The following is a 24,961-nucleotide window of genomic DNA, read 5'->3' as shown; positions in this document are numbered from 1 at the left end:
TTATGGGGTTTAAGAAAAGGGTCCAAGTTCATTCTTTTGAATGCGGTTGTCCAGTTTTCCCAGCACCATTTATTGAAGACTGTTCTTTCCCCACTGAATGGTCTTGGAACCAAGAGCAGAAAGTAACAGGGGGTTAAATTTGACACTTACCTGTGGCCTTTATCTGTGATTATTAGAGAACATTAGACATTGAATGAAGATTCCACCAGACAAGCCTATAAAGTTGCCAGTTGATGATTCACTATCCATGGCAAATAGATTTTTCTCCATTATTTCAAAATTTTGTTTGTGTGTGTCTCCCTGGTGCCTCAACTGTATCTTTTTCCTACTCCATACTACTGAGTAATAAAGAAGATCAGGATACCAAGGGAAGGAAAATCCTTCCAAAATCAGGATCACGGTAGAGCAATGGGAATAGTGGCATGTGTAAGAGACTAGTCATTTTTCCATTTTTCTAATTGGAAGTCACTTAAGTTTTTCTAATAGAAAGTAACAAATGTTAATTTTTCAAATACCCAGTTCTTAAGGGTCACCTGAAGCTGCTTATATGTAAGAGATGGTACAACTTCTTTAGGTAAGCTGCAGTGGGAAAGCCCTGAAATCCTTTGGTGTCCCATAGAAATATCCCTAAGGAAAGACTGCTGGAGCTGAGAGCTGATAAGCAAAGCAGGGCAGATGATAATGCCTGGCTGGCTGCAGCCCAACGTTGTCAATCACCCCTTAATGTTTACAGAAGTGAAAAGTCAATGTGTAGTTGTATTAATTTGACACACTCTTGGGTTGAGAGAGTGTAATCGCTGGAGGGGACAGTTAAGTGGCTGTGCTCCTTGTCAGCTGTCTGGGTCTGATTCCTGTGCTAAGCGCTTTTCTGATGAGCAATAGATTGGGTTAAATACCTGCATAATTGCTCGCTACCACATACCGTCTCACAATGCCTTGTACTACATTTCTATCAGCACTTGCCTGAGGCTGTTGGGGCTTATGCTACAAAGAGAGTCCATATGTTCATTTTCATGAATCAATGTCGGTTTTTGAAAAGCAGTTGTTAACGCGCTAAGTGGACTGAAATAAATTACACCCCCTCCCAGACCCATTGGAGTAAATCAGAACTGTTTATATCTAGCCAAGTGGTCCTTTGAGTATAGATAACTTTTTGTTTATTTATCAAACCAAATGTTTGTCTCCAGGAGACGATGGCAAATGATTCGATCATTTTTTAATCCTGTGATTAGCACTTTGCTGCTGTTAAACCAGAGAGGAAATTCTGTGTATCATTAGGTAGAGAAGTCTCCCCATACAGTAAATGAAATTACCCCAAAGTCATTGTCAAGTCTTGAGACAATTTATTGTAATCATACCAACCCTGGGTGTCCACCTTGTCTCAATCCACTACTTACTATGTGCCAGTAATGTGCTGAGCTCTGAAAACAGCACAGTTTCCTGTCCCAGAAGTTTCTTAGCAAAGAAACTGAATTTCTTCCCTTGGATTGTTTGGCTCTGTTTCTTTATGAAGGATGTGTGCTACCTGATACTTATTTACTTTGGTGGTTGAGAGAAAACTGTTGAAATGGCTGCATTCACTCCTTTTGCAAATTCAAGTGACCAGAGGGCTGACCTTTTGGGGCTGGGATGCAGATACCGGAGAGTTTGACTGTGGTGCCTCTATTATGAAAGAAATACCTGTTTCACATTTAATACTTGTTGAAAGAACTAACTCAGATTTTCTTTTTTCTTTTCGGCTGGGTCATGGTCTTCCATCTGCTCCATAGGGCTTACTAGGCCCTGTCAGTATCTCTCAGGAGAGAAACAGAGTGGTTAGTAGGGTCGCACTTCTGTCATTTCTCGTACAACGTCCCCACATAATAAGGACACATATGCATATAAGACATTTTCTTACTTCAGTAGCCCCTCCCCTCTTGCCCCACTCTCTTTTGAGAGAAAACGATTTGATAAATAACGTGGTAAAATAATACTGATTTTATATCTTAATCCTCCTGATTATTTGCATTTTAAAAGGCCACTGGTGTTTATTCTGAGGAAGTGAATCTTTAAGGGTAGAATTTCAGATATTTTGGTCTGTGGGTGGAAGGTATATTTTGAGGGCAGAATCTGTTGTCCCTTCAATTTCAGATCACTCGCTTATAAGTAACTACGTCTTTTGTGTACATGGAGCCAAGTCTGATTCAAGCATCTCAGTTTTTGAAGTGCTTTAAATTTGGCTTTCTTCCAAATACTGCTTTGTGTGCCCCTGTTTAATATCACACACTTCAAATAACAAGCTATGTGTCATAAAATACTACTGTTTTGTAGTATTTCAGAGACATTGCAGTGTATTTTTATTCCAGTTGTCAGTTGTTTACTTTGTTTGTGACTACTTACCAAGTTAACAAGGTAATTTAGTAAGTCTAGTTGCCTAAAGTACACATCGCCGAATGGCTAAACCCAAAGAATTGACCAGATCTCTGTTAAAGACCTGCTGCTGCATTCTAACAACCTGGTGATAATAATGAAATGTACTGCAAATCGTATCAGCAAGTTACATCTTTGGCAAAGTTGCATTTTCAAAAATTAAAAAGGTTTAAAGTGGGTCAAATGAACAATATAACTTGACTCTAGTTAATGTGTTTTTCTTTCATAATAATTTGCAATCAGACGTTTCATACTTTCATCAAGATGAAACTTGCTGTACAAATGTCTTTTGTATTTCATTAATCTGCAAAGTACCTTTTAAGCCAGAGATTTAAAAGAGAGCAGTTAAGAATAGCCTTGGAAATCTGGTTTTTTCAGAATATGTTTGTGAATGTACAGGCTAAAATAACTACTTTTTCTTAAGGGAATAGAACATTGCTGTTTTTATGTCCTGTAATTCCTGGAAAGATTTATTTTTTAATACACATACATAGTGTTTTGCCAGTTGTGATCTTGGTATGCGTGGCCTACTTTTCCCTCATTTTATTGAGCATTTGCCTCAAGAGCTAAACTTTTAATTTATGTAATTTCAGACTTTTTGTTATGATGTCACATGCAGATATGTGTTTCTGAAGAAATACTAGTTTTCTTGGCTTTTTAACATAAGTGGGATCATAGTGAACATGCTATTGCTCAAATCTACTTTTTCAGTCAACCTTTGGTCTTGGAGCTTTTTCATGTTAGTGCACGTATATCTGCTTTATTGTTTTTAACCAGTATATAACAGTTCCATGGTTTGGATGGATCCTAGTTTCTTATTTATTGAATCATGTTGTATAAACAAATGATACAGTCTCCTTGTACAGACATGCTGGTGTTTTTCTGGGGACATACTAAGAAGGGACATTTCAAAGAAAGCCTGCATTTTATTTATTTATTTATTTATTATTTTTTTTGAGAGGGCATCTCTCATATTTATTGATCATATGGTTGTTAACAACAATAAAATTCTGTATAGGGGACTCAATGCACAATCATTAATCAACCCCATGCCTAATTCTCAACAGTCTCCAATCTTCTGAAGCATAACGAACAAGTTTTTACATGGTGAACAAGTTCTTACATAGTGAATAAGTTCTTACATGGTGAACAGTACAAGGGCATTCATCACAGAAACTTTCGGTTTTGATCACACATCATGAACTATAAACAATCAGGTCAATTATGATTATTCGTTTGATTTTTATACTTGATTTATATGTGAATCCCACATTTCTCCCTTATTATTATTATTATTATTATTATTTTAAATAAAATGCTGAAGTGATAGGTAGATACAAGATAAAGGTAGAAAACATAGTTTAGTGCTCTAAGAGGAAAACCTGCATTTTAGATTGCATTAAATACTCCCAGATAACCCTGGTACTGACCTGCACCCAATTACTAGCAGCAGCCTATGAAGTACCTTTTTCCCTGAACCTTTGCTAGTTATTGAACAGGTATACTTTTGTCACTCTGGTGGAGGGAAAAGGAGCCTAGCAGTGGTTTTCTTTTTCAGCAGAGATCCAGAGTACCTCTTGAGTGGTCTGGCAGTAAGGGAGGTACCCACATCCAGCATCTGGGCAGGGCCTGAGTTACCAGGTGATTGGACCATTTCAGCCACCACTGCTCTCTCCTCTCCCTGCAAGAAAAGTACAGGAATGGGTCACAGGTCACAAGCCAAGCCCCTCCTGCCTTGTCCATCTCTGCCTAACAGCCAGCTTGTACTGAATCTCAATCAATCTCCACGTAAAAACACAAGCTCTTGTTCAAGCAGAGGTGCCTGTAAAGATCCTAGGATTTTCATCTCTTGTGGCTGCTTTCTCATTACTAGAGGGTCTAATCTGATAGAAGACTGCCCAAGAGACAGAAAGGAGAAGGCACTTCCACCTGCTTTCTCGCTGACATAGCATTAGGACAGCTGTGTTTTCAGTGTGGCTGAACATGTGCTGTCCCCTTTGAGGACAGGCTGGGGATATGTCCCCTCTGTGCTCCTGGGTGTGCGTCCAGAGTAATGGATGCTCCGCCGAGGACTGGATTCATAGACTGGGCCAGTCGGGATGCCAAAGAACCAACAGTGTTGGGAAATTGGTTGAGAAAAGTTAGCTGAAGATCTGGTTTCCACCAGGTCATCACAACAGGATCAGCATTTGATTCTGAGGCAGAGGCTGTCACATGTCACCTGAAGTCACTTTTTCTACAACAGCACAAAGATGGAGGAATTGGACCTGCTGTTCACCTGCTGAATCTAGTGATTGGAAAGAGCTTAGTCCATATTGACAGAAGACATTCATGTCTCTAGTAGGGAAGAAAAGGTCTTAATTTCTTGCTTCAGAAGTAATCACTTTATGTTAAATTACCCAGCTCCATTTTGTACTCAGTTAATTCTGATTTTGAGCAGGCACCTAAATCATTAGAACTTAAAAGAAATGGAGATTAGAGAAACCCTAATACAGTGAGAAATCATAACACAAAGACTTTTTTTAAAGTATCATTAATGTACAATCTTACATTGGTTCTAAATGTACATCACAGTGGCTCAGTGGTCCCCAAGATCAACTTACATTGTGATTGTGAATTACTGTGCCCCTTTATCACCCTCCCCCAACCCATCCCAACTCCTCCCCCTTGGTAACCACTAGTCACCTCTCAGTGTCTATGAGACTACTATGGTTTTGTTCCTTCTGTTTTGCTTTGTTTTTATATTCCAGAAATCAGTGAAGGCATGTGGTATTTTGTCTTCTTTTGCCTGGCTAATTTCACTGAGCGTAATAACCTCTAGACCCATCCATGTTGTTGCAAATGGCAGGATTTCTTTTCTTTTTAAGGCTCAGTGGAGGCTCTGTTGTGCCTGTGTACCACATCTTTATCCATTCATTTATTGATGGACATTTAGGTTGCTTCCATATCTTGGCTATTGCAAATAGTGTGGCAATACACATAGGGGTGTATATATCTTTTCGAATTAGGGATTTTGTTTTTTTTTGGGTAAATTCTTAGGAGTGGAATCACTGGGTCAAATGGTATTTCTATTTTTAGTTTTTTGAGGAGCCTCCGTACTGCTTTCCACAGCGGCTGCAGCAATTTACATTCCCACCAGCAGTGTAGGAGGGTTCCTATTTCTCAGCATCCTCACCAGCATTTGTTGTTTCTTGTCTTTTGGATAGCGGCCATCCTAACTGGTGTGAGGGGATATATCATTGTGGCTTCAATTTGCATTTCCGTGATGATTAGCACAACACAAAGAATTTTAATTCTGGGGGAGAAGTTAGTCATTGAGCTCAACCCTGTCACTTTATAGATTTAAAAACTGAGGCTCCAAAGTTGACTTGCTCAAGAGACAGGAGAACCTTAAAGACAAACACTGAATGAGCCTAAGAGTTTATTATTGCACTACAAACCATGTCCTGATGCTGTGGCTTTAGACTGGAGCATGAACTGGACTCCGTGTTAGTTTGATTGATTGATAGACTTTTCCCACCAGTGGCCCGGGTCAGGCATGGCCGCATTGCTGCCAGATGTATCAGGAGCCCTTGATATCCCTGACCGTGAGGTGCTGGAGCCCGCAAGGGGTGAATTGGTTCATTTTTCACTCTCCATCCTGACTTCATGGAAGGTCACATGAGGCAGAATTGAGTAATTACTTATCTACTCTGAAAACTCACCTGTATGGATTTGCCCAGAATTCAGCCCTCTGGTGCTTCTTTGTGCTCAAAGAATATGGTGGTGAGCAGGAGGCCTGTGGGGTGCATCCTGCCTTGGTACCTACTGTCCCCGCTCTCCTACCTCTGTTAGATATGTGCTGTGCTGAACAGCCGTCATTATCTTAAGTTGAATGAAGGGAAAAGCAAAGTTTTCACATGAGGAAGGGTCTTCTGTCCCCGTTTCCCCTCCTCTCCTGAGGTATCTGTACCTTGGGAAAAATAAAATCCCTTGCATGCTCTCTTTGACATCTCAGTGTCTGGGAGCTCTCAAATTCCCAGATCCAAATGTTCTGATTCAGACTCTCCTACCAGATGCTCAGGGGTTCTTGGTGGAAATCGGCACACTCTCTGTGGCTCCTGGCAGCTTCCCTTCTGGCCCTGGACAGACTGTCCCTCCCTGTCCTCTGCTGTTTCAGGGCTCAGAAGGCTCTGCAGCAAGAGGCTGCTTTTGAAAAGTATGCAGGGTTCTGCCAAGTGACTCCTTTATTTTCTGAAACACTGAGATTTGATAGGCAGCAAAGATGTACGTTGCCCCCAACCCCTTCATTCTAGTGACTCACATGATGCATCCCTGAAGTCTTCTCTCCTTGGAGAGTAGATTTAGAAGCTTTGGGAATTAGGGTCCCTTGGGCAGCTGCTGCATTCATTTTCAGGAGGCAAACCTGCAACTCAGGTGGTCCCTGGCTTTCAAAGCTGTCTTTTCAGCGAAATTGTGGCTTGCTAGAGAGGAACTCAGACAGCAACTTCGTGAGTTGTGAAGATGAGGAAAGCTTATGACCCAGGGCTCCCTGGATCCTGTCAGCAGTAGGTAGGGACGGAAATCAAACCAGCAAAGTTGTAAAGTACTGTGACTTCATTGTTCAAGTCCCGAGTTCAAGTCCTGTGTACAAATTCTGGCTCTGACATTCAGCATTTGTCTGACCTTGGCTGGTAATCACCTTCTCTGAGCCTCAGTTTTAAAACTCTGTCGAGTGAGTTTATTAATTTGCAGCTCCCCAGAGGTCTTTTATGAAGATGACGAGTAAAAGTACAATGCCTGGAACATGATGGGGGCTCAGTGAGGGAGCGATTATTATTAATAATTATGTTAATAAATAACGTGGGCTGAACCTCATTTCTCAAGCCTGCTAACCTGAGTCAGCACTTACCAGCTCCTGCCTGAGGCCAGTAGTCTAGCCTTCCTAAGACTGCTGTTTCATTCCCCAGTGCCCACCAGCCCGCACTTGTTAAAGAAAGCAGTTCACTCCTACGGCTCAAGGGAAGAGAGCTGCGCTTCACGCAGTGGCCTCTGGTGTCTTTTATCCTGGCTTTCTATCTTTTTACCTTGCCTATTATATCACTGCAAAAATAATACATGATTAAGAAAATTAAATTCTTTGTTCTTTGATAGTTTATTTTGACACAGAAGGTTCTAAATACTTTTTAAATAGATGGAAAATCTTGATTAACATTATAAAATTGTGCCCCCCTTAACTAGCACACACATTTGTTAGCTAATGCTAATATCTGTCTTTTCCTTTTCTCTCAATTGTATCTGGTTTAGTATTACAACTAGCAATATTTCCTAACAAAAATAATTAAAAGTTCATTTTATTCAATGCTCTGACAAATACTTCATTAGCATTCTGGAGCTTCATCAAAGCAGTAGAAAACGTGAGAGTTACAATTAGCAGAAAATAATTGTCCTATAATTTCTGTTCTTCAAATAGCAGTTGTTTTCTAGTTAGCCATAGGACTGCAATTTAATTAAGCTCCTGGAAGCCAAAGTGAAGGGGAAGCTGATTATCTGCTTGAGATTCTCTCACTGGGAGATGTTTTAAAGGCTGGGACTCCGTTCTAGGGTGGGGATGCTTACGGGGCATAGACTAAAACCTTACACAGCAAGAATGTGTCTTTTTTTATAAATTACAAAAACCTGATGGAGTGAGAGTGAAATTTGAGGATTTACCCATTTAATAGCAGTGCATTCTGTATATATACAACATACTGGTATAGACAACACTTTGAAAATTTGTCTTATTCCCAAAGATTACATCTCTTCAGTGTCTAGATGCAACCTCTTTGCAATTAAAATATCAACGGAGAGCATGAAGCCTGTCTTTACCTCTTGGGTGAATTAGTTTAGTTGGATGGTCTTCATCAAATGTTTCAAGTGGTATCCTGGAAGAATAGAACTGTTTCTGGAATGAGTTGAGGGGAGGGAAGGGTTAGGGATAATCTGGTAGGAGGGAGACCAGGGCAGAGGGACCAGAAAACACAGGATACCTAAGAACAGAAAATAAGTGCATAAAGGTAAGGGGGACACAGAGGATCAGGCACATATAGCTGGGCAAAAAGGTCACCTTCCTCCTGATTTTGCTTCAGATTGAAGCTCTTACTGATTATCAGCTCTCTTTTTTGTAGAAAGAGACAAGCAGAGGAAGAAACTAGAGTTGACTGAACACTTGGTATATTTTATTTTTAATTACCACAGCCTTTAACATTGTTTTTCCTTAATGGAAGAGGAATTGAGGTACAGAGCTATTAAATTATTGTCCACAGTTGCAGCGCTGTAAATGGCCCGGCATAAAGTGCGCCTAGATGTCTCTGATGACTGGTGTCCGGCTGTTTTCCTTGTGAGAGCAGACACTCCGTTTTCCTCCCAGCTGTCATCCCTGTATCTCTGGGCACAGAGCAGATGCTCAATAAACATTCCAGGAATTAAGTAACCATTTAGCACCAGACTGCCTTCCTTTATGCTTAAAAAGAGTTGCAGCTAGTCCAGAGGTAGATGAAGAAATAAAGAGGACCGGTAGCCATCATCATGTTCTTGAGAATGAGCTCAGGTCCCTCAAAGGCCTTTTCCAATCTTGGACCTGAAATGAAGTGTGTTCTGAAATTTATGCTTTAAAAATTATGGTGTAATCCAAAGGCTAGGCAGCACAGAAACTTGACAGTTTATGCAATTTAAGTAACATTTCCGATTCCCAGGAAGCTTGCCGATAACTGGGGAAAGCATTTCCTCATGTAAATTGGTCACTTTTGAGATGAGCCAGTCAGTACCTTCTGAAAATGAGCCGATTACTTAAGCTTGAAGGTGCTAAGGTCACCAGTTGTTATTTGATTGCTCTTTGCTCTAAGCTTCGAGGGCAGCTGATAATGCAGTGAGTGCTGGACTTTCATTCTTGTTTTCAAATTAAAGATTTAATTACAGTCATCACTGAAGATGAACCAAGTGTGAAAATACCTGATCTACTTGGAATGTGGAAGCGAGGAGGAGTGTGTGGGTTGGAGTCAGTGCCCAGGCATTTAAATACTTTCAACAGTAGCATTAAGGGTGAAATCAATTATATTGTGACCAAGTGCTAGCCTGTTGGTTAGTCGGCATCATTGAAATTTATATTCTTTCTTGTTTATCATTTTTTTAAAGCTGGAAAGGTTTTTTCCTTGGTAGTTATTCTGATAGACTGCAGACTTAAATCTCCAAGACTTCAAAGGTTTGAAAGATGTACATCTTTGAAATTTGTGGAGACTTGTTATGGACTGGTACATGGCCATTTTGTTTGAGTGTTTGAGGTGTGCTTGTGAAGAATGTGATCTGCTTATTGGGGGGGCCTGAATGCTATGGGTGTCTGTTGAAATAAGCTTATTTATTATGCTGTTCACATCTTCAGGCAGTCAGTCAGTCAATCAAAAATACAACCAATTTATCCAAAACCTATCTGATAGTACCACATTTGCTAATTTTTTAGGGTAGTTTTAATACACTGCTTTAACTTGGGAGGAAAATATGTGTACAGAGTCAATCATTCTAATATTATAGAATATCCAGAATGAAGTTATATCCATCTAAGGACTGAGTTGAAGAATAGATTCATGATGTCTCATTAACTTGCCATCATTGAGAAATGATCTGTTTCATATAAACGAAGTTTTCAAATAACTGATAATTTCTCCTTCAAGTGCCCAAGTTCCCTGCTTCCCTACCTTTGATGACAGGGACAGTGATAAAATGGATTCTTCTCTTGCCTTCCGGATGCTGAACTTCCTTGAAGGTTCGGGTTCATTTTCACATCCGTTCTTGTTCTCCCAGCTCTGTTGGTTCCCCCACTATCGGGTTTTCCTCTCCCCTCCCTTGACATGGGGCTGGTGGCCATCACTTGCCTCTTGTCATTGCAGCGGCCAGTATTGGTTTCCTTCACTTAGCCCAGAGCTGAGCTTGGCTGACCAGTGCTGCAGGCCCTGTCTGGGAACTTCTGGCCCAAAGAGACTGCAGGTGGTTATTCTAGAACCCCTTAAAGAAAGGTTACAGTTAAGCTTGGCTTCAGACAGGATACAATTGGGTAGAAAAAGGAAAACCTTTCCCAGAAGGAAAACTAAAATGCTTGTCCAAACATGTCGTCTTTTCTCCTGAAACAATTAAAAAACCACAAACACCTAGAGAGAGGAAGGTACAGTCACATTCTCTGAATGCCTTATACCACTCACAGAGTAACCTCTTTAGTTAGGGTGGAAGCCCTTTTTAGGGGGGCTAATTGGAAAAATGGTATTTTAAATAAAGTGTTTTAAGATGTACATATGTTAAATTTTTTAGCTATTGGGGTCTTGCACAAAGAGTGGAGAAAATCTCTTGGGAAAACAGGTTTGGTGTTTTTATTTTATTTCTGTTCACGCTTAACATGAACCATGCCAAAATTGTTTATTCTTGCTCTTGTAATCTGAACTGCCTTATCTGTCCATGATGGCTATGGTGTATTTAGGTGGTAAAATGACTTGTCTGACTGTGAGTAGGCATGTATTCTCCTGTCTGGAAATGCCTGGAATTTTCTATCCTGATTGAGTTCATCTGGTATATGTTTTATTTATATGTGACCTGGTGTTTGCTTCCTTCTTCTGTATCAGAGAAAAATATTAATAATTACTAGTCTTGAATTTCTTGTAATGGTAGTTAGAAAGAGAAGGAAAAGTTGGCATAATATGATAGTCTGATAAAATTTTGTATTTGCTTTTTGAAGAAGACTGAGTCTCCTGGTAATAAAGATCAAATAATTTATCTGACATGATCTTCTACCCTACTACTAGCATATCATTTGGAGCACAATATTTATTTTCAAATTATAAGCTGCAAATTTTATAAAAGTTCTATTTGTGAAATGGCCCATGAACATTCTCTTGTATCTATTTAATTGCAAGTCTCAGAATATTTTTAAATGAAAGACTTCCTTAAAATAACATAGCTAAATCAGCATATCTTAAATATTTGGTTAAACCGTATGTTTTATTGAAGACGTAATTCCAAAATGAAAGGCAGGCTGGTGGATTAGTTGGAAACTCAGCTCATTTAGGCCATTCAGGTTAGAAGGCAACATTAACTCTCCTTGTGACCAGCTCCCCTGGCTGTTGACTCTAAAACTTTAATCCTTTATCTTAGTTGTCACTAGATGTCCATCACAGTTGAGATTGCCATAATATATTACTCTTTAAGGTGGAAGCATCTGTGATTCTTTCTAATCAGTGTGAAGAAAACTATCTGCAAGGCTACCTGATAATTTTCTCTTTTTGCAAAATATCTGGATAGGCAGCCCTAGTTTTTAGGATGGGAAAAGCCTCCTGCAGTCTGTGTCGTGGGTATGATTCCTTTTGTGTCAGGAAACAGCCTGGGAAATCCATTCCAGAGATGACTTGTAGAGCATCTTGTTTGCCTGGCCTGCTTTAGTTTAGTTCATGAGATTAAATCACATAGGTATTTAAACTCTGTTTTTACAGGCAGCTGCACGTGTGAACAACCAGCCGTGGCCCTGTTCATGCACTTGAGCAGGGTTTCCAAAGAACATGGTCCTGCATGCTCCTTAAGAGCCAGGCTCTTTGGCCTCGGCCTGGACTGAGACCCTGGTTGTGCCACTTGTCCTACAGTGGGTGTGATGTGGCTTTTCCTTTGCCTTGGTGCCCAGCTTTACAGTCTCTGTGCAGTAAATACAGATGCACTTAATAAATCCCTTGCTCTTAAAATCCCCAAACTGGTGGCTTGTGATGCTCCGTGGCAGTGTGTGGGTTCCCAGTTTGTAGTTGCAGCATGTCTTGTGGAGACAAAATTCCATGGTCTTTCCCACTCATTCAACTATTATTAAACACCTACTATGTGCATTGCTGCACTGTGCTAGACAAGGTGTGGTAGATGTTTTCAGCCCAATTTCATATTCCAGGTGTTTGTCTTTTACCTTGTAGACATTCCTTCTGTTTCTGCCACCAGGTGGTTTTCATTGCTCTCTGCCCCAGCCTAGTACAGCCAAGCCTTCCTCCTGTCGGCCCAGCCTCAGAAAGTGTTATGCCTAACTGACATCCTGTGCATAATGCTGTAAAAAGCACCAGATAATAGGCTTGGATTTCAGTTTGGAATCCATCTTCTCTTTTAGGCTTTTAGTGTGTAAAGAAGGATGAACAAAATAAAAGTCACCTTTCCTTGAACATCACACTTGAAAACTGAGAACATTCAGGGATGTTTGAGCTGTGTTGTTGTTAATTATTTTTTTTCTTTTTTCAACCAATGTTTAATAAAGTCATTACTTTCTTGGTCCTGTCTCAACGAAGTACAGAGACTGACTCATGCTACCCTAGAGAAGTATTCAGGCTCACACTGATGGAGAGGTGAGGCAGTGACTGACAGGTGTATAGGGTCTTGAAGTTTACAAACTATTTTGTCGAATGTCATCTTTTCGATCCTCAAAGCAAGTTTGTGAGATGCATAATTATTATCCTGCTTTTACAATGAAGGAAACTGGGACTCAAAGGTGTTTACTGTAGTGCTAGTGTCTGGTGACAGCGCTCAGGGTCTTCCCACACTGACTCTCCCGTGGTCACTGTAGCTGGGCTCAGGCTAAGCACAGCCTAACAGAAGCTCCGAAGTGAGCAGAGGCAGGACCCCCTAGCCCTCCTGTCCGCATCAATGCATTTACACAGTGGGGAAGCATTCCCTCCCCAGGGATGAGAAGCTGGACCAGGAGCAGCAGCTCCTGCTTTTCTGACTGCTAGCCTGGCAAATGTTTAAGAAAGATGAGGCAGAGCAGGAAAGGTGTAAACGAGGCAGTGGAGAGAAGGATAAAGGCTGGGAAGTGATGATACAAATGGGGCTCAATTCTGACAGCATCCAGTGCTAAGGTGCCATGGTTTCCAGGCCACACACATAGATGACCAAATGGTGAGGCTATGTACACGGTGATGTGGGCTTTCCAATAGTGTCAGGGTTGATGAGCCCCAACACTTTGTGTAGAACCATCCCAAGTGCTCTGCTCTGTCCCGCTTTTTTACAGATGAGGAAACTGAGGCATGGAGAGGGTAAGAGACTTGTCTGAGGTCTTCACATAGTAAGAGATGGTCCTCCTGCAGAACCCACACACCTTACCCTAGCTCTGCTCTGTTGCAGTCTGACTGAGGGCCAGCTTCTGGCACCCCGGCAAGCCTCCTTTAGGCAGGGCTCCAGGTACCCAGTAATTGTAGAGTAGGAACTGAGGAGACTGTTACTTCTTGTGGACATAGAAGCCTGTGCCAAGAACTTTAGAGTTCCCAACTTTTAGGACAGACATAGGCTCAAAAGGAGGAGATTCTTCCTTCTTCCAGTATTGCTGTCTGGAGGGATGGTTTGCTTGATCACTGGACATTAACACTATTTTTTGTATGGTTTATAAAGCATGTCCACAGACATTCTGTTGTTTTATTTTGATTTAACTCAAGCCACCTTCTTACTTGCCCTCAAAAAATGAAAAAGGGCAGAGCTTATATAACAAGGGACCTATTGTCCAAATGGGAAATAGGTTAGATGTGCCACTCTGGCTATTTTATATAGGCCCAAAGTGAAGTAAACGTGTATTCCTGGCTCCAAGTGCTCTCAGAAAGGCACATAGAGGTGTGGCTTGGAGTAAGTAGATCTTGCACTAAATCCTGATTGCATTCTGGGACCTTCAAAAACAAATCTTGTGATTGTCTGACATTGCAACCTAACAGACAACAGAAGTGAGAAAACTAATACGTGCTCGACAATTACCACAGTGACCTGTTGCCAGCCCCATTTCCTAGGTGGGGATACCGAGGCCCGGGATGCTTAAGTCTGCTGCTGGGTGGTATAGGAGATTTCTTCCAAGACTGCTGTGTTTTTTTGAAGAGGGAAGCAGAGCAGAGTTGACCAAGGTGAGGATTTTGGGAATGAGTGTATTTCAGTTAAAACAATGAATTAGATGATCTCTGAATGTTTGGATTATCACCAAATGCCTGCCTCCCTGGATGAGACAGTTCAACTAAACCAATAATAAAGAATTAACCCCTCACGTACACACTTCCTCACTTCAGAAAGGTTTCAGGAGGAAGTAAGTCAGTGAGAAAAAGTCCCCACAACTGCCGGTGACAGCTTGGGAATGAGGGAACAGCCAGGAGTGTCACCACTGCTGATGGGCAAGAAGGTTTTGGGGAGTTGAGATAATTTGAGGTTGCTGAGCCCCTCCCAGGGTAGGGCTGCTGTTACAGACACACCGCTCATTCTCCAGCTTGCTTGGAGACTCCAGCTGGTTTGGGGGACCCCCTCTATGAAATAAGGAAGGTGGGACCCTGATAGTTGCCATGCTGTAGCCAGGAGGGTCTGTCTCAGGGGCTGGGGTTAGGGCTGGAGGAGAAATATCTGGCCCTAGGATGATTCTGCCTGGGTCCCAGGTGGGGGGTGGAACGCTGAAAGGCATCCCTTTTCTCTTTTAACTTTTTGTGTGCTATATTAAACGAAACAAGATTCTCTGCTTTGTGTTGAACTCCAGGTGGGTGAGGGTAGGTTCGATGCATTATCCCTTAGTTTCCTGAACGGTGGGAAAGCCAGTGTGCAGCAATGGCCCGGCCACGCCGTGAGCCCAGGTCCTCTGACTCCCAGGCCAGCACTTTCTCCAACATACTACCAAAGGGCACTTGATAGGCTTCTGTTTATTTTGAGAATTTAAAAGTTATAGTCTTATTTTGTGAGTCATCTATCTATATGATTTTTAGAGAGAAAGAGAAACTGTTACTATTGCACCTATATATACTTTTTGTTATAAGGTCACTTTGTTTTAAAAATGGCAATTCATAGTGTTTACAAAAGTTGTGATAGTTGTATCCAGGAAGAAGCACTGATAATGTACCTGATTCCTTCAACAGAGACTCATGTACCACAGCCTGGCCATTTCTCCCTACAATATGTAAAGTGTAGAGCTGGCCCCTCTCAGATCTGGTGTTAGATTTTAGGACTGACAATTTAGATAAATTTTCAAGGAAAGCATAAGCTTACACAGCTTCTTCTCTTGTCACTACTCTTTAGTTACACTTAGGCAGAAAACACACGTTTAGTTGTTTCAAAGATGATTTTTTTCAAGTAAATATCTAGTAAATGGGAGAGATTAATAAAGGGCTATTTTTTCGCAGCTTGTGGTTTCTAATTACATCAGTTACAGCTTAGCCTTCCTCTTAACTAGAGTGCAGGCATGAACTGGAAAAGAATGAGCTAATCCATGATAGAGCAGGTTGAATAAAGATCTCCATTCATATCTTTACCTTTTATCCCTTGTTCTGAGTGCCAAGAATTAATGCTGTTTGAAAGTATAAACTGAACCTGCCAAGCTTTGGACAGCTAAGATAATCCTAATTATTTTAAATGTTAGTGAGAAGGGCAGCAGTTCCACTCCGGAATAGAGTTCTATTGTGAAACATTAAATGTCTGCTAAGTGGTACTGATTGGACATGATTTTATTTCCAAACACTATGGTTATCATGAAGCGGAAGAATTTGTTAAGAAATTTTCATTAGCTTTCCATCAGGCTCTAAGGCCTGCAGACTCTAGGAAACTGAAGAGGCCAGCAGTTCTGTTTTCTTCCTGTCACCATCTAGGGGAAGAATGCCACTTGCATTTTTATTTTTAAGGGGTCTCTTAGTGGGAGTTTTATAGTATTTGAAATATAAGGAAGACAATTTTTTTCTCAAGCATGAATATCCTGTTTTCTCACATCACTGGATGAGAATTATTCATTCCAGTCCATTGACTTCCAAAAGATCATTCAAGTTAAAAGTCAGGGGTCTTTGCAGTGTCAAAAGATTTAGCAGTTAGAGTGGGTTTGTTTTGTTTAACAGAGAGGTGGGTTTTGGGGGGCAGTACATAATATTTTCCAAAAAGAACTCTGATGGTCAGATGGCATCACTGAATTCATCTTGTGTTTTTTTTTTTCAATATTGGCTAGGAGTGATTATGTGTAAGGTTTTTTGTTTTTAAATAATACTATAAGAAAGGCCTTTAGCTTCTGTAGACAAATAGGTTACTTGAGAGAAAACAGATCCTGGGCTTACTGGTTCAAACAAGGGTCAGCCTCGGAGGTTTACCCACCTCTCATTGTAACCGGAAAACCACGCAGATGAATGGGCAAGTTTTCCTTCATTCTTTTTTTCTTTTTCTTATGTCTCAGTCTCTACTTTGGTCTCCAGAAGTCATTTCTTCCTTTTCTGTAAATGCTGGGAGCCTACCGCTGATGACAGGGTGGCAAGATCCTGAATGCTTCGTGAGCCCCAACCCAGCACAGCTCCCCACTCCTCCTCCTGGCCCAGCACCTGAGCACAGCACTAACATCTTCACTGATGCAAATAGTGGTGTGTTGAGGATCTCTGAGCCAATTATTCTTTCTTTGGGCTTATTCCCCTGAGTGGAATTACCAGGTCAGAGGGTATGAACAGTTTTATGGTTCTTATTACATGTCACTAGATTGCTGTCTAGAAAGATTGAGCCAATTTCGAGAGCTTCCAACAGCATATCTTTCCACACAATCCTGCTGACACAAGACATTAGCATTTTTTACAAACTAATCAAGAGAAACCTTTCAGTCGAAATTAGCCTTGTGCAATGCTTGTCAGAATCAACCTAAAGAGCAAAAAAGATAATTTTTACTTTTGAATTTTTAATTGGTATAAAATGATTTACAATGATCAATTATTACCCCTTCTCTGCAACATTTAATGAAACTGCATTAACATGGAGAAAGGTACCTTGCAGAATGATAGTGAAGATGATTTTGGACATTAGACACTAAGATGATCACTTAAGAAACCTTAGTGCCCTTGGAAGTACTATTATGAAGTGGGTGCTACACAAAATGACTTAAACAGACACTGTCCCTAACTTCAACAACCCATTATTCCAAGACAGTGTAAGCCTTGGACAAAAAAAAAAAATTACATGGGTTTAGGTTTTGAGTGGAGGCACTCTTTAAAAAAAGAGGTGTTTTTCAAAAGAGGCTGAGTTCAATTATTTGCGTCTTCTCTGGAGTGCAGTTACGCATTCAGCATGCTCAGAGCCTCTCTGGTCCATGCTGGGGACACTGCATCTATTTGTAGCCCCGTTATAGGAATGCTCTCTAAGCCCACAAGGCAAGTGTGGGCAAAAGGGAGCCACCCCCAAATTCCTTTCTTTTGCAGAATTCTTGCCTCTCCCTTTCTAGTCCCCACGTGGTTAAATGGGCAGAGGAAGGTGTGTGGTGCTGGAGGGGGGATGCATCTCCTAGGTCAGCTGCTAACTGAAGGCAGAAGGCAGGCCTTCTGAAGGGGTGGGGAGTACACTTATGATTCTTTTATAGTGTCTGGGTTAGTCTGACAAGGGTCAGTTATTTTGCCTCCTTAAACTCACAGAGATTAGGAAGGTTCAGTGGACAGTGACTAATTGTGGTACCCAAGAGTCGGATGTGTGGGAAAGAGAACAAGGCGGACGGTCAGGCTGGCCAGTGCCACATTGCCCTTGGCAGCTTCCACAGGGTCTCCTATTGCAAATGTGGAGAATGATTCTTCTAGTGAACTGAGGATTAAATACCTCATGAAAGTATGTGGTGTACTGGAATTACTCAGTCAGTGTTCACTCCCTTCCTCAGAAGTACAGAGGAACTTCTGTCACTAGTTTGACATGGGGAGAGGGCTGAACAGATTAACTCACGGACTCTAGGGCTGGCTCTTAGCTCTCCAGATCTGTGTAGAATAATAATATGTCAGAGCAAAGTCTACTGCCTTTGGAAAACATTTTCTGTGTAACGTACAACATTCTTGTACATGTAACACAATTATAAATCATTTTGGATTTGCAGGGAATTTTTAATCCATATAACAATTAAAATTTAGTAAGAAACCTTTTATGAACTGCTATAAAATAAAGGCTTCAGATTTTGTAGGTTCCCAGTTTTTTTGGTTGCTACTATGTATAGATTCATGTGCACACCTTTTCGGCATCTGTAAAGTATTATTTAATAGCTCTTTCCTTGAAAAACAAAAAAATAGCTTGCAAACTATTACCCTTGCTCTTTAAGTTACTAAATAAATCACTATCACTATCAAAAATAATTATCAGGAGATTGCCTGAGTTGTTTTTCGAATGTATTCACTTACTAAGTTTTCAGATCATGCCTTTGCTTATTTAATATTGAGGTAGCTCTACAAAACTATCCTTCTGTCTGTCCATCCATATGTCACATTAGAAGAAAGGGGCTTTCTGAAATAATCTGGCCCAGTGGAGTGGTTAAAGGTCTGCTTCTTAAATCCCAGTTCTGTTCTTTTATTTCTGTGTGGTTTCACTCGCTGCAGCAAACCTTTTCCAAACCCATAACAAGCGTAAATAGTGTTCTCTTTTCAGCATGGTAATATACCTTATTAAATTCCAAACATAATAAGTATTGATGGCAAACACATCAGGACCCAGTATAGCTTCTGTGATTTAGTTCTCTACAAATGACTTCAGCACTCAGCTCCCAATGCATTTTGCTAATTACATCATAGATTTCCCTATTGATGAACACAAGCTGAATTAACACAGGAGCACTAATGTACCCTTTCACCATTATTGTTGTACAAGAAGCCGTGGCAGATGCTGGCAGTTAGTTACACAAACATTAGTATTAACGATTGGCCATTTGGAATTGGTGACAAACTACTGCCCAGCAGAATCCTGAGGCTGAAACCAATCAGGAAGTTAATGAGGAGAGAAATTACCACTGCAGCTTCCCCTTAATTACATTCACACTAGTCAGGAAGGGAGTTCTGGGGGTGGATCTGAACTCAGCTAAGGTTAAGAAGGTCAGAGACCCTTTTGCTTAAATTTTGTATCTACTGTGGCTTGTAAGGTTGCAAAAATTGTTCAACACATTACTTTCGCATCCTTCATATTTAATGTCGGTTTTCTAGTGGAGTTTCATGTTCACAAGTTTGCTTTTAAAATCTTATCTGACTTCTATTTTAGTGAAAGTAGTTTACTTTTTACATATTTAAAGTTGTTCCCTGCTCCCCACTTAGTGCTTTTTTAGTTTTTAAAAGTTATATATGCTGACCTCTCCCAAGTATTTGTCCCCCAGTATCCAAGAGAGAGAACAGGAAAGTTGGTAAGCTGTCACTTTCTCTTGCTATATTGAAAAACTTAGGGTTACCTGTCAAATGGTAGAAATACATGGGCGGGGTCTTGTTTGGGGTTGTGGGCTGGATCATTTGACAAGACAAGTTCTAATAACATCCTTAACAAAAAGGGGAGGGGCTCAGTGAAGGGTGGCAATAGTTTCCCCTAAAAAGGTGGGAGCAGAATTTTTTTTAATGGACAGAAAACTGGAACTCTGTTACATAACTTTCCCCTTTTGTTAAATAGAAACTGAATAGATGTGCAGAAATGGTCTTTTTATTCTAAAATAGTGCTGGAGATTTTAATGAGTGCTTGTAAAAGCGCTTGCCTTTATCTTTGTTGGAACCTAATTGAATACTGAAAATAGAGAGACTAGCCAGTTTTAACATACTCTTCTCCCTCTGTCTCTCCCCACTTCCCAGTATTCTCACAGCACAGCAGTCAAGATTCTGGCTTGGTTTCCCTCTCCGGCAGCTCTCCTATTAGTAGCGAGAGCACAAAGGGAGTGCTCGAATGTGAGTCTGCCTCGGAGCCCAGCAGCTTCACGGTCACTCCTGTCATCGAGGAGGACAAGTAAGCAGCGCCCTGTGCCTTTGGCCGTTCACTTGGAATAGCAGGCTTATTCCATTTATACACAGGGTTTGTTGTTAATATTTTTCTCTTGACTATGCTTAAACTGTTGAGAACATGTTTGGTTTATTATACTAAGAGCTTAGCCCAGAGGCCAGAACACCTTTGGAATAGTTTAAGATCCGTGACTAGCACCTGCAAGAATTAAGTACTTTTGCTCACAGGGTTAAATAGTAGAGTCCTTAATTTTTTTATGACACTGGTTTACATGTAGTTTTCAAGAAATACAATAATTCACTCAAGCAAAGCAGTATGTTTGCATCTAAATGGGGTCTTAATTAGATGGTTACTTTCAATTTTAAAATGAAATCTTAGATGCTTTAGATTTCTTTAGTATTTTAATAAAACTGCAAAAATATAAATTTAGCCAAGTACCTGACCAGTGAGAAGAAAAGAGCAAACTTAGTGATTATTTTATAAATCTGCAGGAGGTCGGAGTAAACGAAAATACTGTGTTTGTGTTACTGTTGGAAAAGCCTAGCCCTACTCCATTCCCCAAATCCAAAACATAACTGAAACACAGTAAAAAAAAAAGTTAAAGCTCTTAGGAGTTGCTACCTTTTCTGTAAAGGGTAATTTGAAAATAATACAATTTAAAGTAATTCCAGTAATGCAGAGTTCCTGGGTGTTGTTTCTAGAATAATATAACAGTTTATATCATACACATTTTTCTACTACAAGAAAAAAAAGGATGCGATCTAGACTATTTTGTAACCTTAGGTTGTAATCTGACTTGAAAATAAGTACATCTTTAAAAGTTACTACGGATTTCTGAGTTCATTATTTTGTTAAAAATTGCTTGTGGAAGTACTTCCTTATGTAACAGAAGCCATCCTGAAATGAAACTAGTCTAAAAAAAATTCATTGTTTTGTGTAGTTGCAGCTGTACCTGAAATAAAAATGTTATTGATGATTGAATTTTCTTGTGTGTATATTTGGTGAGCGATATTAAACAGGAAAAAAGAAATTACTTGTATTTTCTTCGCTCTGTGCTTTGAAAACATCTATTTGATTTCACCCCCATATGTTGTAATCAATAACCTGACCATCTTGTTTTTTATTAAATGCACTTACTCTTAATTTCATCCACCAGTGGTTTTAGAGAGAATAATGTGGAGTTACCTATATAGGTTTGACATTATAAATCACTTCTTGGGGCTGAATCGTATAGTGGTATCGATTGATCCTGATATATCACAGAAATTTACTGTCACTTCTGTTTTCAATTAAAGATACAATCAGTCAGATAATGACTTAATTGGATTTTACAGAAGATTGAGTTTTATTGCCCAGTGCTTTACGAGTTTAGTTAAGGAAGATCATTTTATCACACTTGTCAGGCTGCTACTGCAGCCTTGTGCCCTTCCGGGCGGCTGAAGCTGTAGCTATTGTGACGGCGACGTCAGAAGGCTGCGGGGTGCGCAAGGAAGGGACCGGGCCTCGGAGACGCAACCTCCTAGGCGTTAAAGGTGGCATTTGGGGAGATGAAGAGCCCTCGCTCACCCGCACATTCGCTGCCCACTACTCAGGTCCCCTCCATTTCTTTGGATAATCCTGGCTTGTGCGGATCCAGGATTCTTCCAGTTACTGCCGTTCCATTGATGATCCCAACACAGAAATTTTGCCAGTGGTTTTACTGAAACTCGGCATCCCCCACCAAATCTAAGGATGCTCCTTCCAGGCACAGCCCCCTTCAGTGGCCTTGTTATTTCTAGAAAACCAGGCGGGGAGCCCAGATCAACGCGCCACTTTGTCCCGGTGCTGAATGAGCACCGTTCTGGGTCCTTGCTGCGTCCCTAGAGCTGGGCTCCGGCCTCTGAGTCAGTGCGCTTCCCAGTCTCCTGACACCACTGAGTTCGACTCCCGGTCGCCGGCGCCCTGGATACCAGGCCTGTCCGGTGTGCAGCACCCATCCTCCGGAGAGGGTCCTCTGGACTCTGAGAGTCCACCTGCCGCGCCTGATGCTGATTAATTCTGAATGTGGCAGCCACCGCGCGCAGATCCCGCCCCAGAAGGGCCACTCCCAGCGCGACGGCCCGACATCAGAACTACGACGGGCTCAGGCGGAGTCGCGGGAAAGCCTGGCATCTCTGCCGAATAGCTCCATGAAAGATGGACCTGGCGCCTTCCTCCTGCCCCTGGGGGTTGGGCGTGGTCCTATGACTCCCATATTTGCTACTCGGGTATTTATTCTTGACTGCTGGGGAGGAGGGTGCCAGGCAGGCCCAGATCCTGGCCCAGGGGGACTGTCTCATGAACTTACACATTCTGAACGCAAGAGAGCCCAGACAGGCTTGGCTGATGGATTTTAACCATATTTTAATGCACACAACCCAAGGGGCGGTCAGTTTGGCAAAGCTCTGCTGCTTGGGAACTCAGAGACCCCTGATGGCAAGGCCGTTTCCTCTCGCGGGTTGTATCCACGCGATGTGCGGTACACCAGTGCGCACGGCATGTGTATGCATGTGTGGGTGTGGCGGGCGTCCTGCACGGCTCTTACTGACCCTGCTACACGCGCTTCTGCAGCTTCGGCACGGGGAAACCAATGCAGGCTCGCCGGGCCTTCTTCTCCTGGGCGCTGGGCAAGTTGCCACCAAGCAACGCAGGGCAGTGAGCAAAAGAGGCGCGCGCCTGTCCCTTAGGCCGCCTCCTGGGACCAGGGTGGCGATTACCTCCCCAAGGCTGACGCCCTACTAGTGTGCTGCAGACCCCGCGCGGCGGAACTAGGGCCTTGGGGAAAGCTGCCAGCGGGGACTCCTTTCAAAATCCTTGCACGAAACCGCAGTTCGGTGCAGGAGCGTGAGCCAGATCCACCGAGCCTGCACCGCGGTCTCCCATGCACCTCGTGGCATAAATATCGAGCCCTTCTGTACTTCACGTAAACTTCAGTGCTGGTTTCGCACGTACATGTATATGGCCCCGCATCTTGACGTTTTGCATCAAGTGGTATTAAAAGCTCTTTATGGAATGCGCTTCGCCTCTCAAAGAACTCTGGTAGGCAGCCGGGCTAGGGAGAGGGATTTCCCTGGACTCCCCGTGCTTGGCCCTTGTCGCCCGGCCGGTGGGGGTGGCACCTGTCTGCCTGCCCGCGCGCCGCTGGGCAGTTTGCGCGGAAACCTGCGCGGAGCCTTGACCCTCTGTTCTCGCTCCACGCGCACACACTCGGACTAGGCCCGAGCTCGCTGCTGCGCCTGGTGCCCTTGAAGCCCGATCGCCTCCTAAGACTTGATTCTCTCTTTTAAAAGACGCCTCCTCCTCTTCCAATCCCCTCACAGAAAGGCGAACGGTCTTTACATAGCCCCTAGTTCAGTAAGTTCCCCACAGAAAACAACTAGCAAACTTCTCAGCAGTTTAAAGCTGCGGTCTGGACGGCTGGGAGGGGGCGGGGCGTGCAGGGCTGGGGGCGGGGCACCAGGTGGCTGGGCGGAGCCCCGAAGTGCTCCGGAAGTTGCCCGCCCAGGAGGCGCCGAAGCCGGAACTTGGGCCGAGGGTCTTGGCCTAGATTCCAGCGTGAGGGCCGCCCCTCGGGTTCCCTAACCCCGGGCGGTTGCGGCCCGACTCAACGCCTTGGCTTCACAGCGTTACTCTTGCGCCTCCGGTCGGGCTCCCTGCCCCTGGGGTACGAGCAGGGCCGGCCTTTTCCGTTCTCCCCTGGCCCCTTGAACCCAGCTGGGACTTCTTTCCTGGAAGCCCGCACATCTGCCTCCTTTCCCCGCAGCAAGGCTTTGTTACGAGGCCGGAAAGGAAGGCGAAGGCGGGAAGGGCGAGACAGGTCTGGAAAAGTGGTTGGTCTTTGGGAAGAGGAACAGGAGTTCCAGAACAGGAAGGACCGATCACCAGCCTCCTCCCCAATGAAAGCGAACTTTCTGGAGAGAAGAATCATTGTCCTTTGAATGTTGTTCTATTTACTATAAGTGATTTCTTGGCCTGTTTTGTTTTTAATTGTTAAGTCTTAGGGGGAAATTATTTTAAAGTTCGTGCTGCTCTCATTTTACCTCGGGAGATTCGTGGTGTGTGTTTTCCTTTGCGCACGCAGATGGCAGACAGCGTCCGCCGGCCGCCGCCTGCGATCTCTTACTCTCCTCGCAGGACGTGTACGTCTTGTAGGTGTAAGGATGTGATCGCGCCTCTGCCATTCCACGCCCTCCTGCTGCCGGGCGGCTGTGTCCGACTAGGCCCAGGAGCCCCGAGCACCCGCTCCTGCGTGCGGTACTCCAGGGCCCGAGGGACCCCTCCGGGCGGCGGACACACCAGGGCCGCAGCCGCTCCCCGAGTCCGAGGCCAGAGTCGCGAGTCAGCGGCTGCACTGCAGCCTCTAAAGAAAGCAGGCCTGAGCTCCAGGCCTTGGACCAGTGGGGAGCGCGCCTCGGGCGCTCTTTTCTAGTGCCCCCATTGGAAAGCGCAGGGCTGATGTGGAACCCCTCAGGCGGAGCAGTGCGGGAGCAACGCCCCAGTCCTACTCTACAAGATGGGGGCCGGTGCTGCCTTGTGTCTGGGCTGAGTCTAAGGAATGCACGAGTGGGGAAGCACTTGCTCCAGGTCTAAGAGTTCCAGAACAGGAAGGACCGATCAGCAGCACCTGCCTGGTCTCACAGGGCCTGTAGGATTGCAGGCAGTACTACGTCCTCGCTTGCTCTCGAAGGCCTCGGTCCCTGAACCCTCAGGGCACCCACTGCCAACGTGGTTTGGGGATATAACAGTCCTGGGTCTTCTTTCTGCTCAGCGACGTCCCCCGGGTGCGCCAGACGCAGGTTCAGTTCCCCCACAGGCCTTTGCCCTCCGC

The 24,961-nt window shown here is 43.1% G+C and overlaps 1 protein-coding gene across 1 annotated transcript in view; it reads left to right on the top strand.

Annotated features, from left to right (window-relative positions):
• DMRT1 (doublesex and mab-3 related transcription factor 1) overlaps window positions 1–21,166 on the top strand; it is a 92,404-nt gene extending 71,238 nt beyond the window's left edge. The window contains exon 5 of the mRNA XM_017674328.3: window positions 19,971–21,166. Within this exon, the coding sequence (XP_017529817.2) occupies window positions 19,971–20,125 (155 nt within the window). The 3' untranslated portion in view covers window positions 20,126–21,166. The remainder of the gene's footprint in view (window positions 1–19,970) is intronic.
• Window positions 21,167–24,961: the final 3,795 nt, after the last annotated feature.

Source organism: Manis javanica, chromosome 2 (genome assembly GCF_040802235.1).
Source record: "Manis javanica isolate MJ-LG chromosome 2, MJ_LKY, whole genome shotgun sequence".
Lineage (NCBI taxonomy): Eukaryota > Metazoa > Chordata > Mammalia > Pholidota > Manidae > Manis > Manis javanica.
This window is presented reverse-complemented; position numbering and strand designations above follow the sequence as displayed.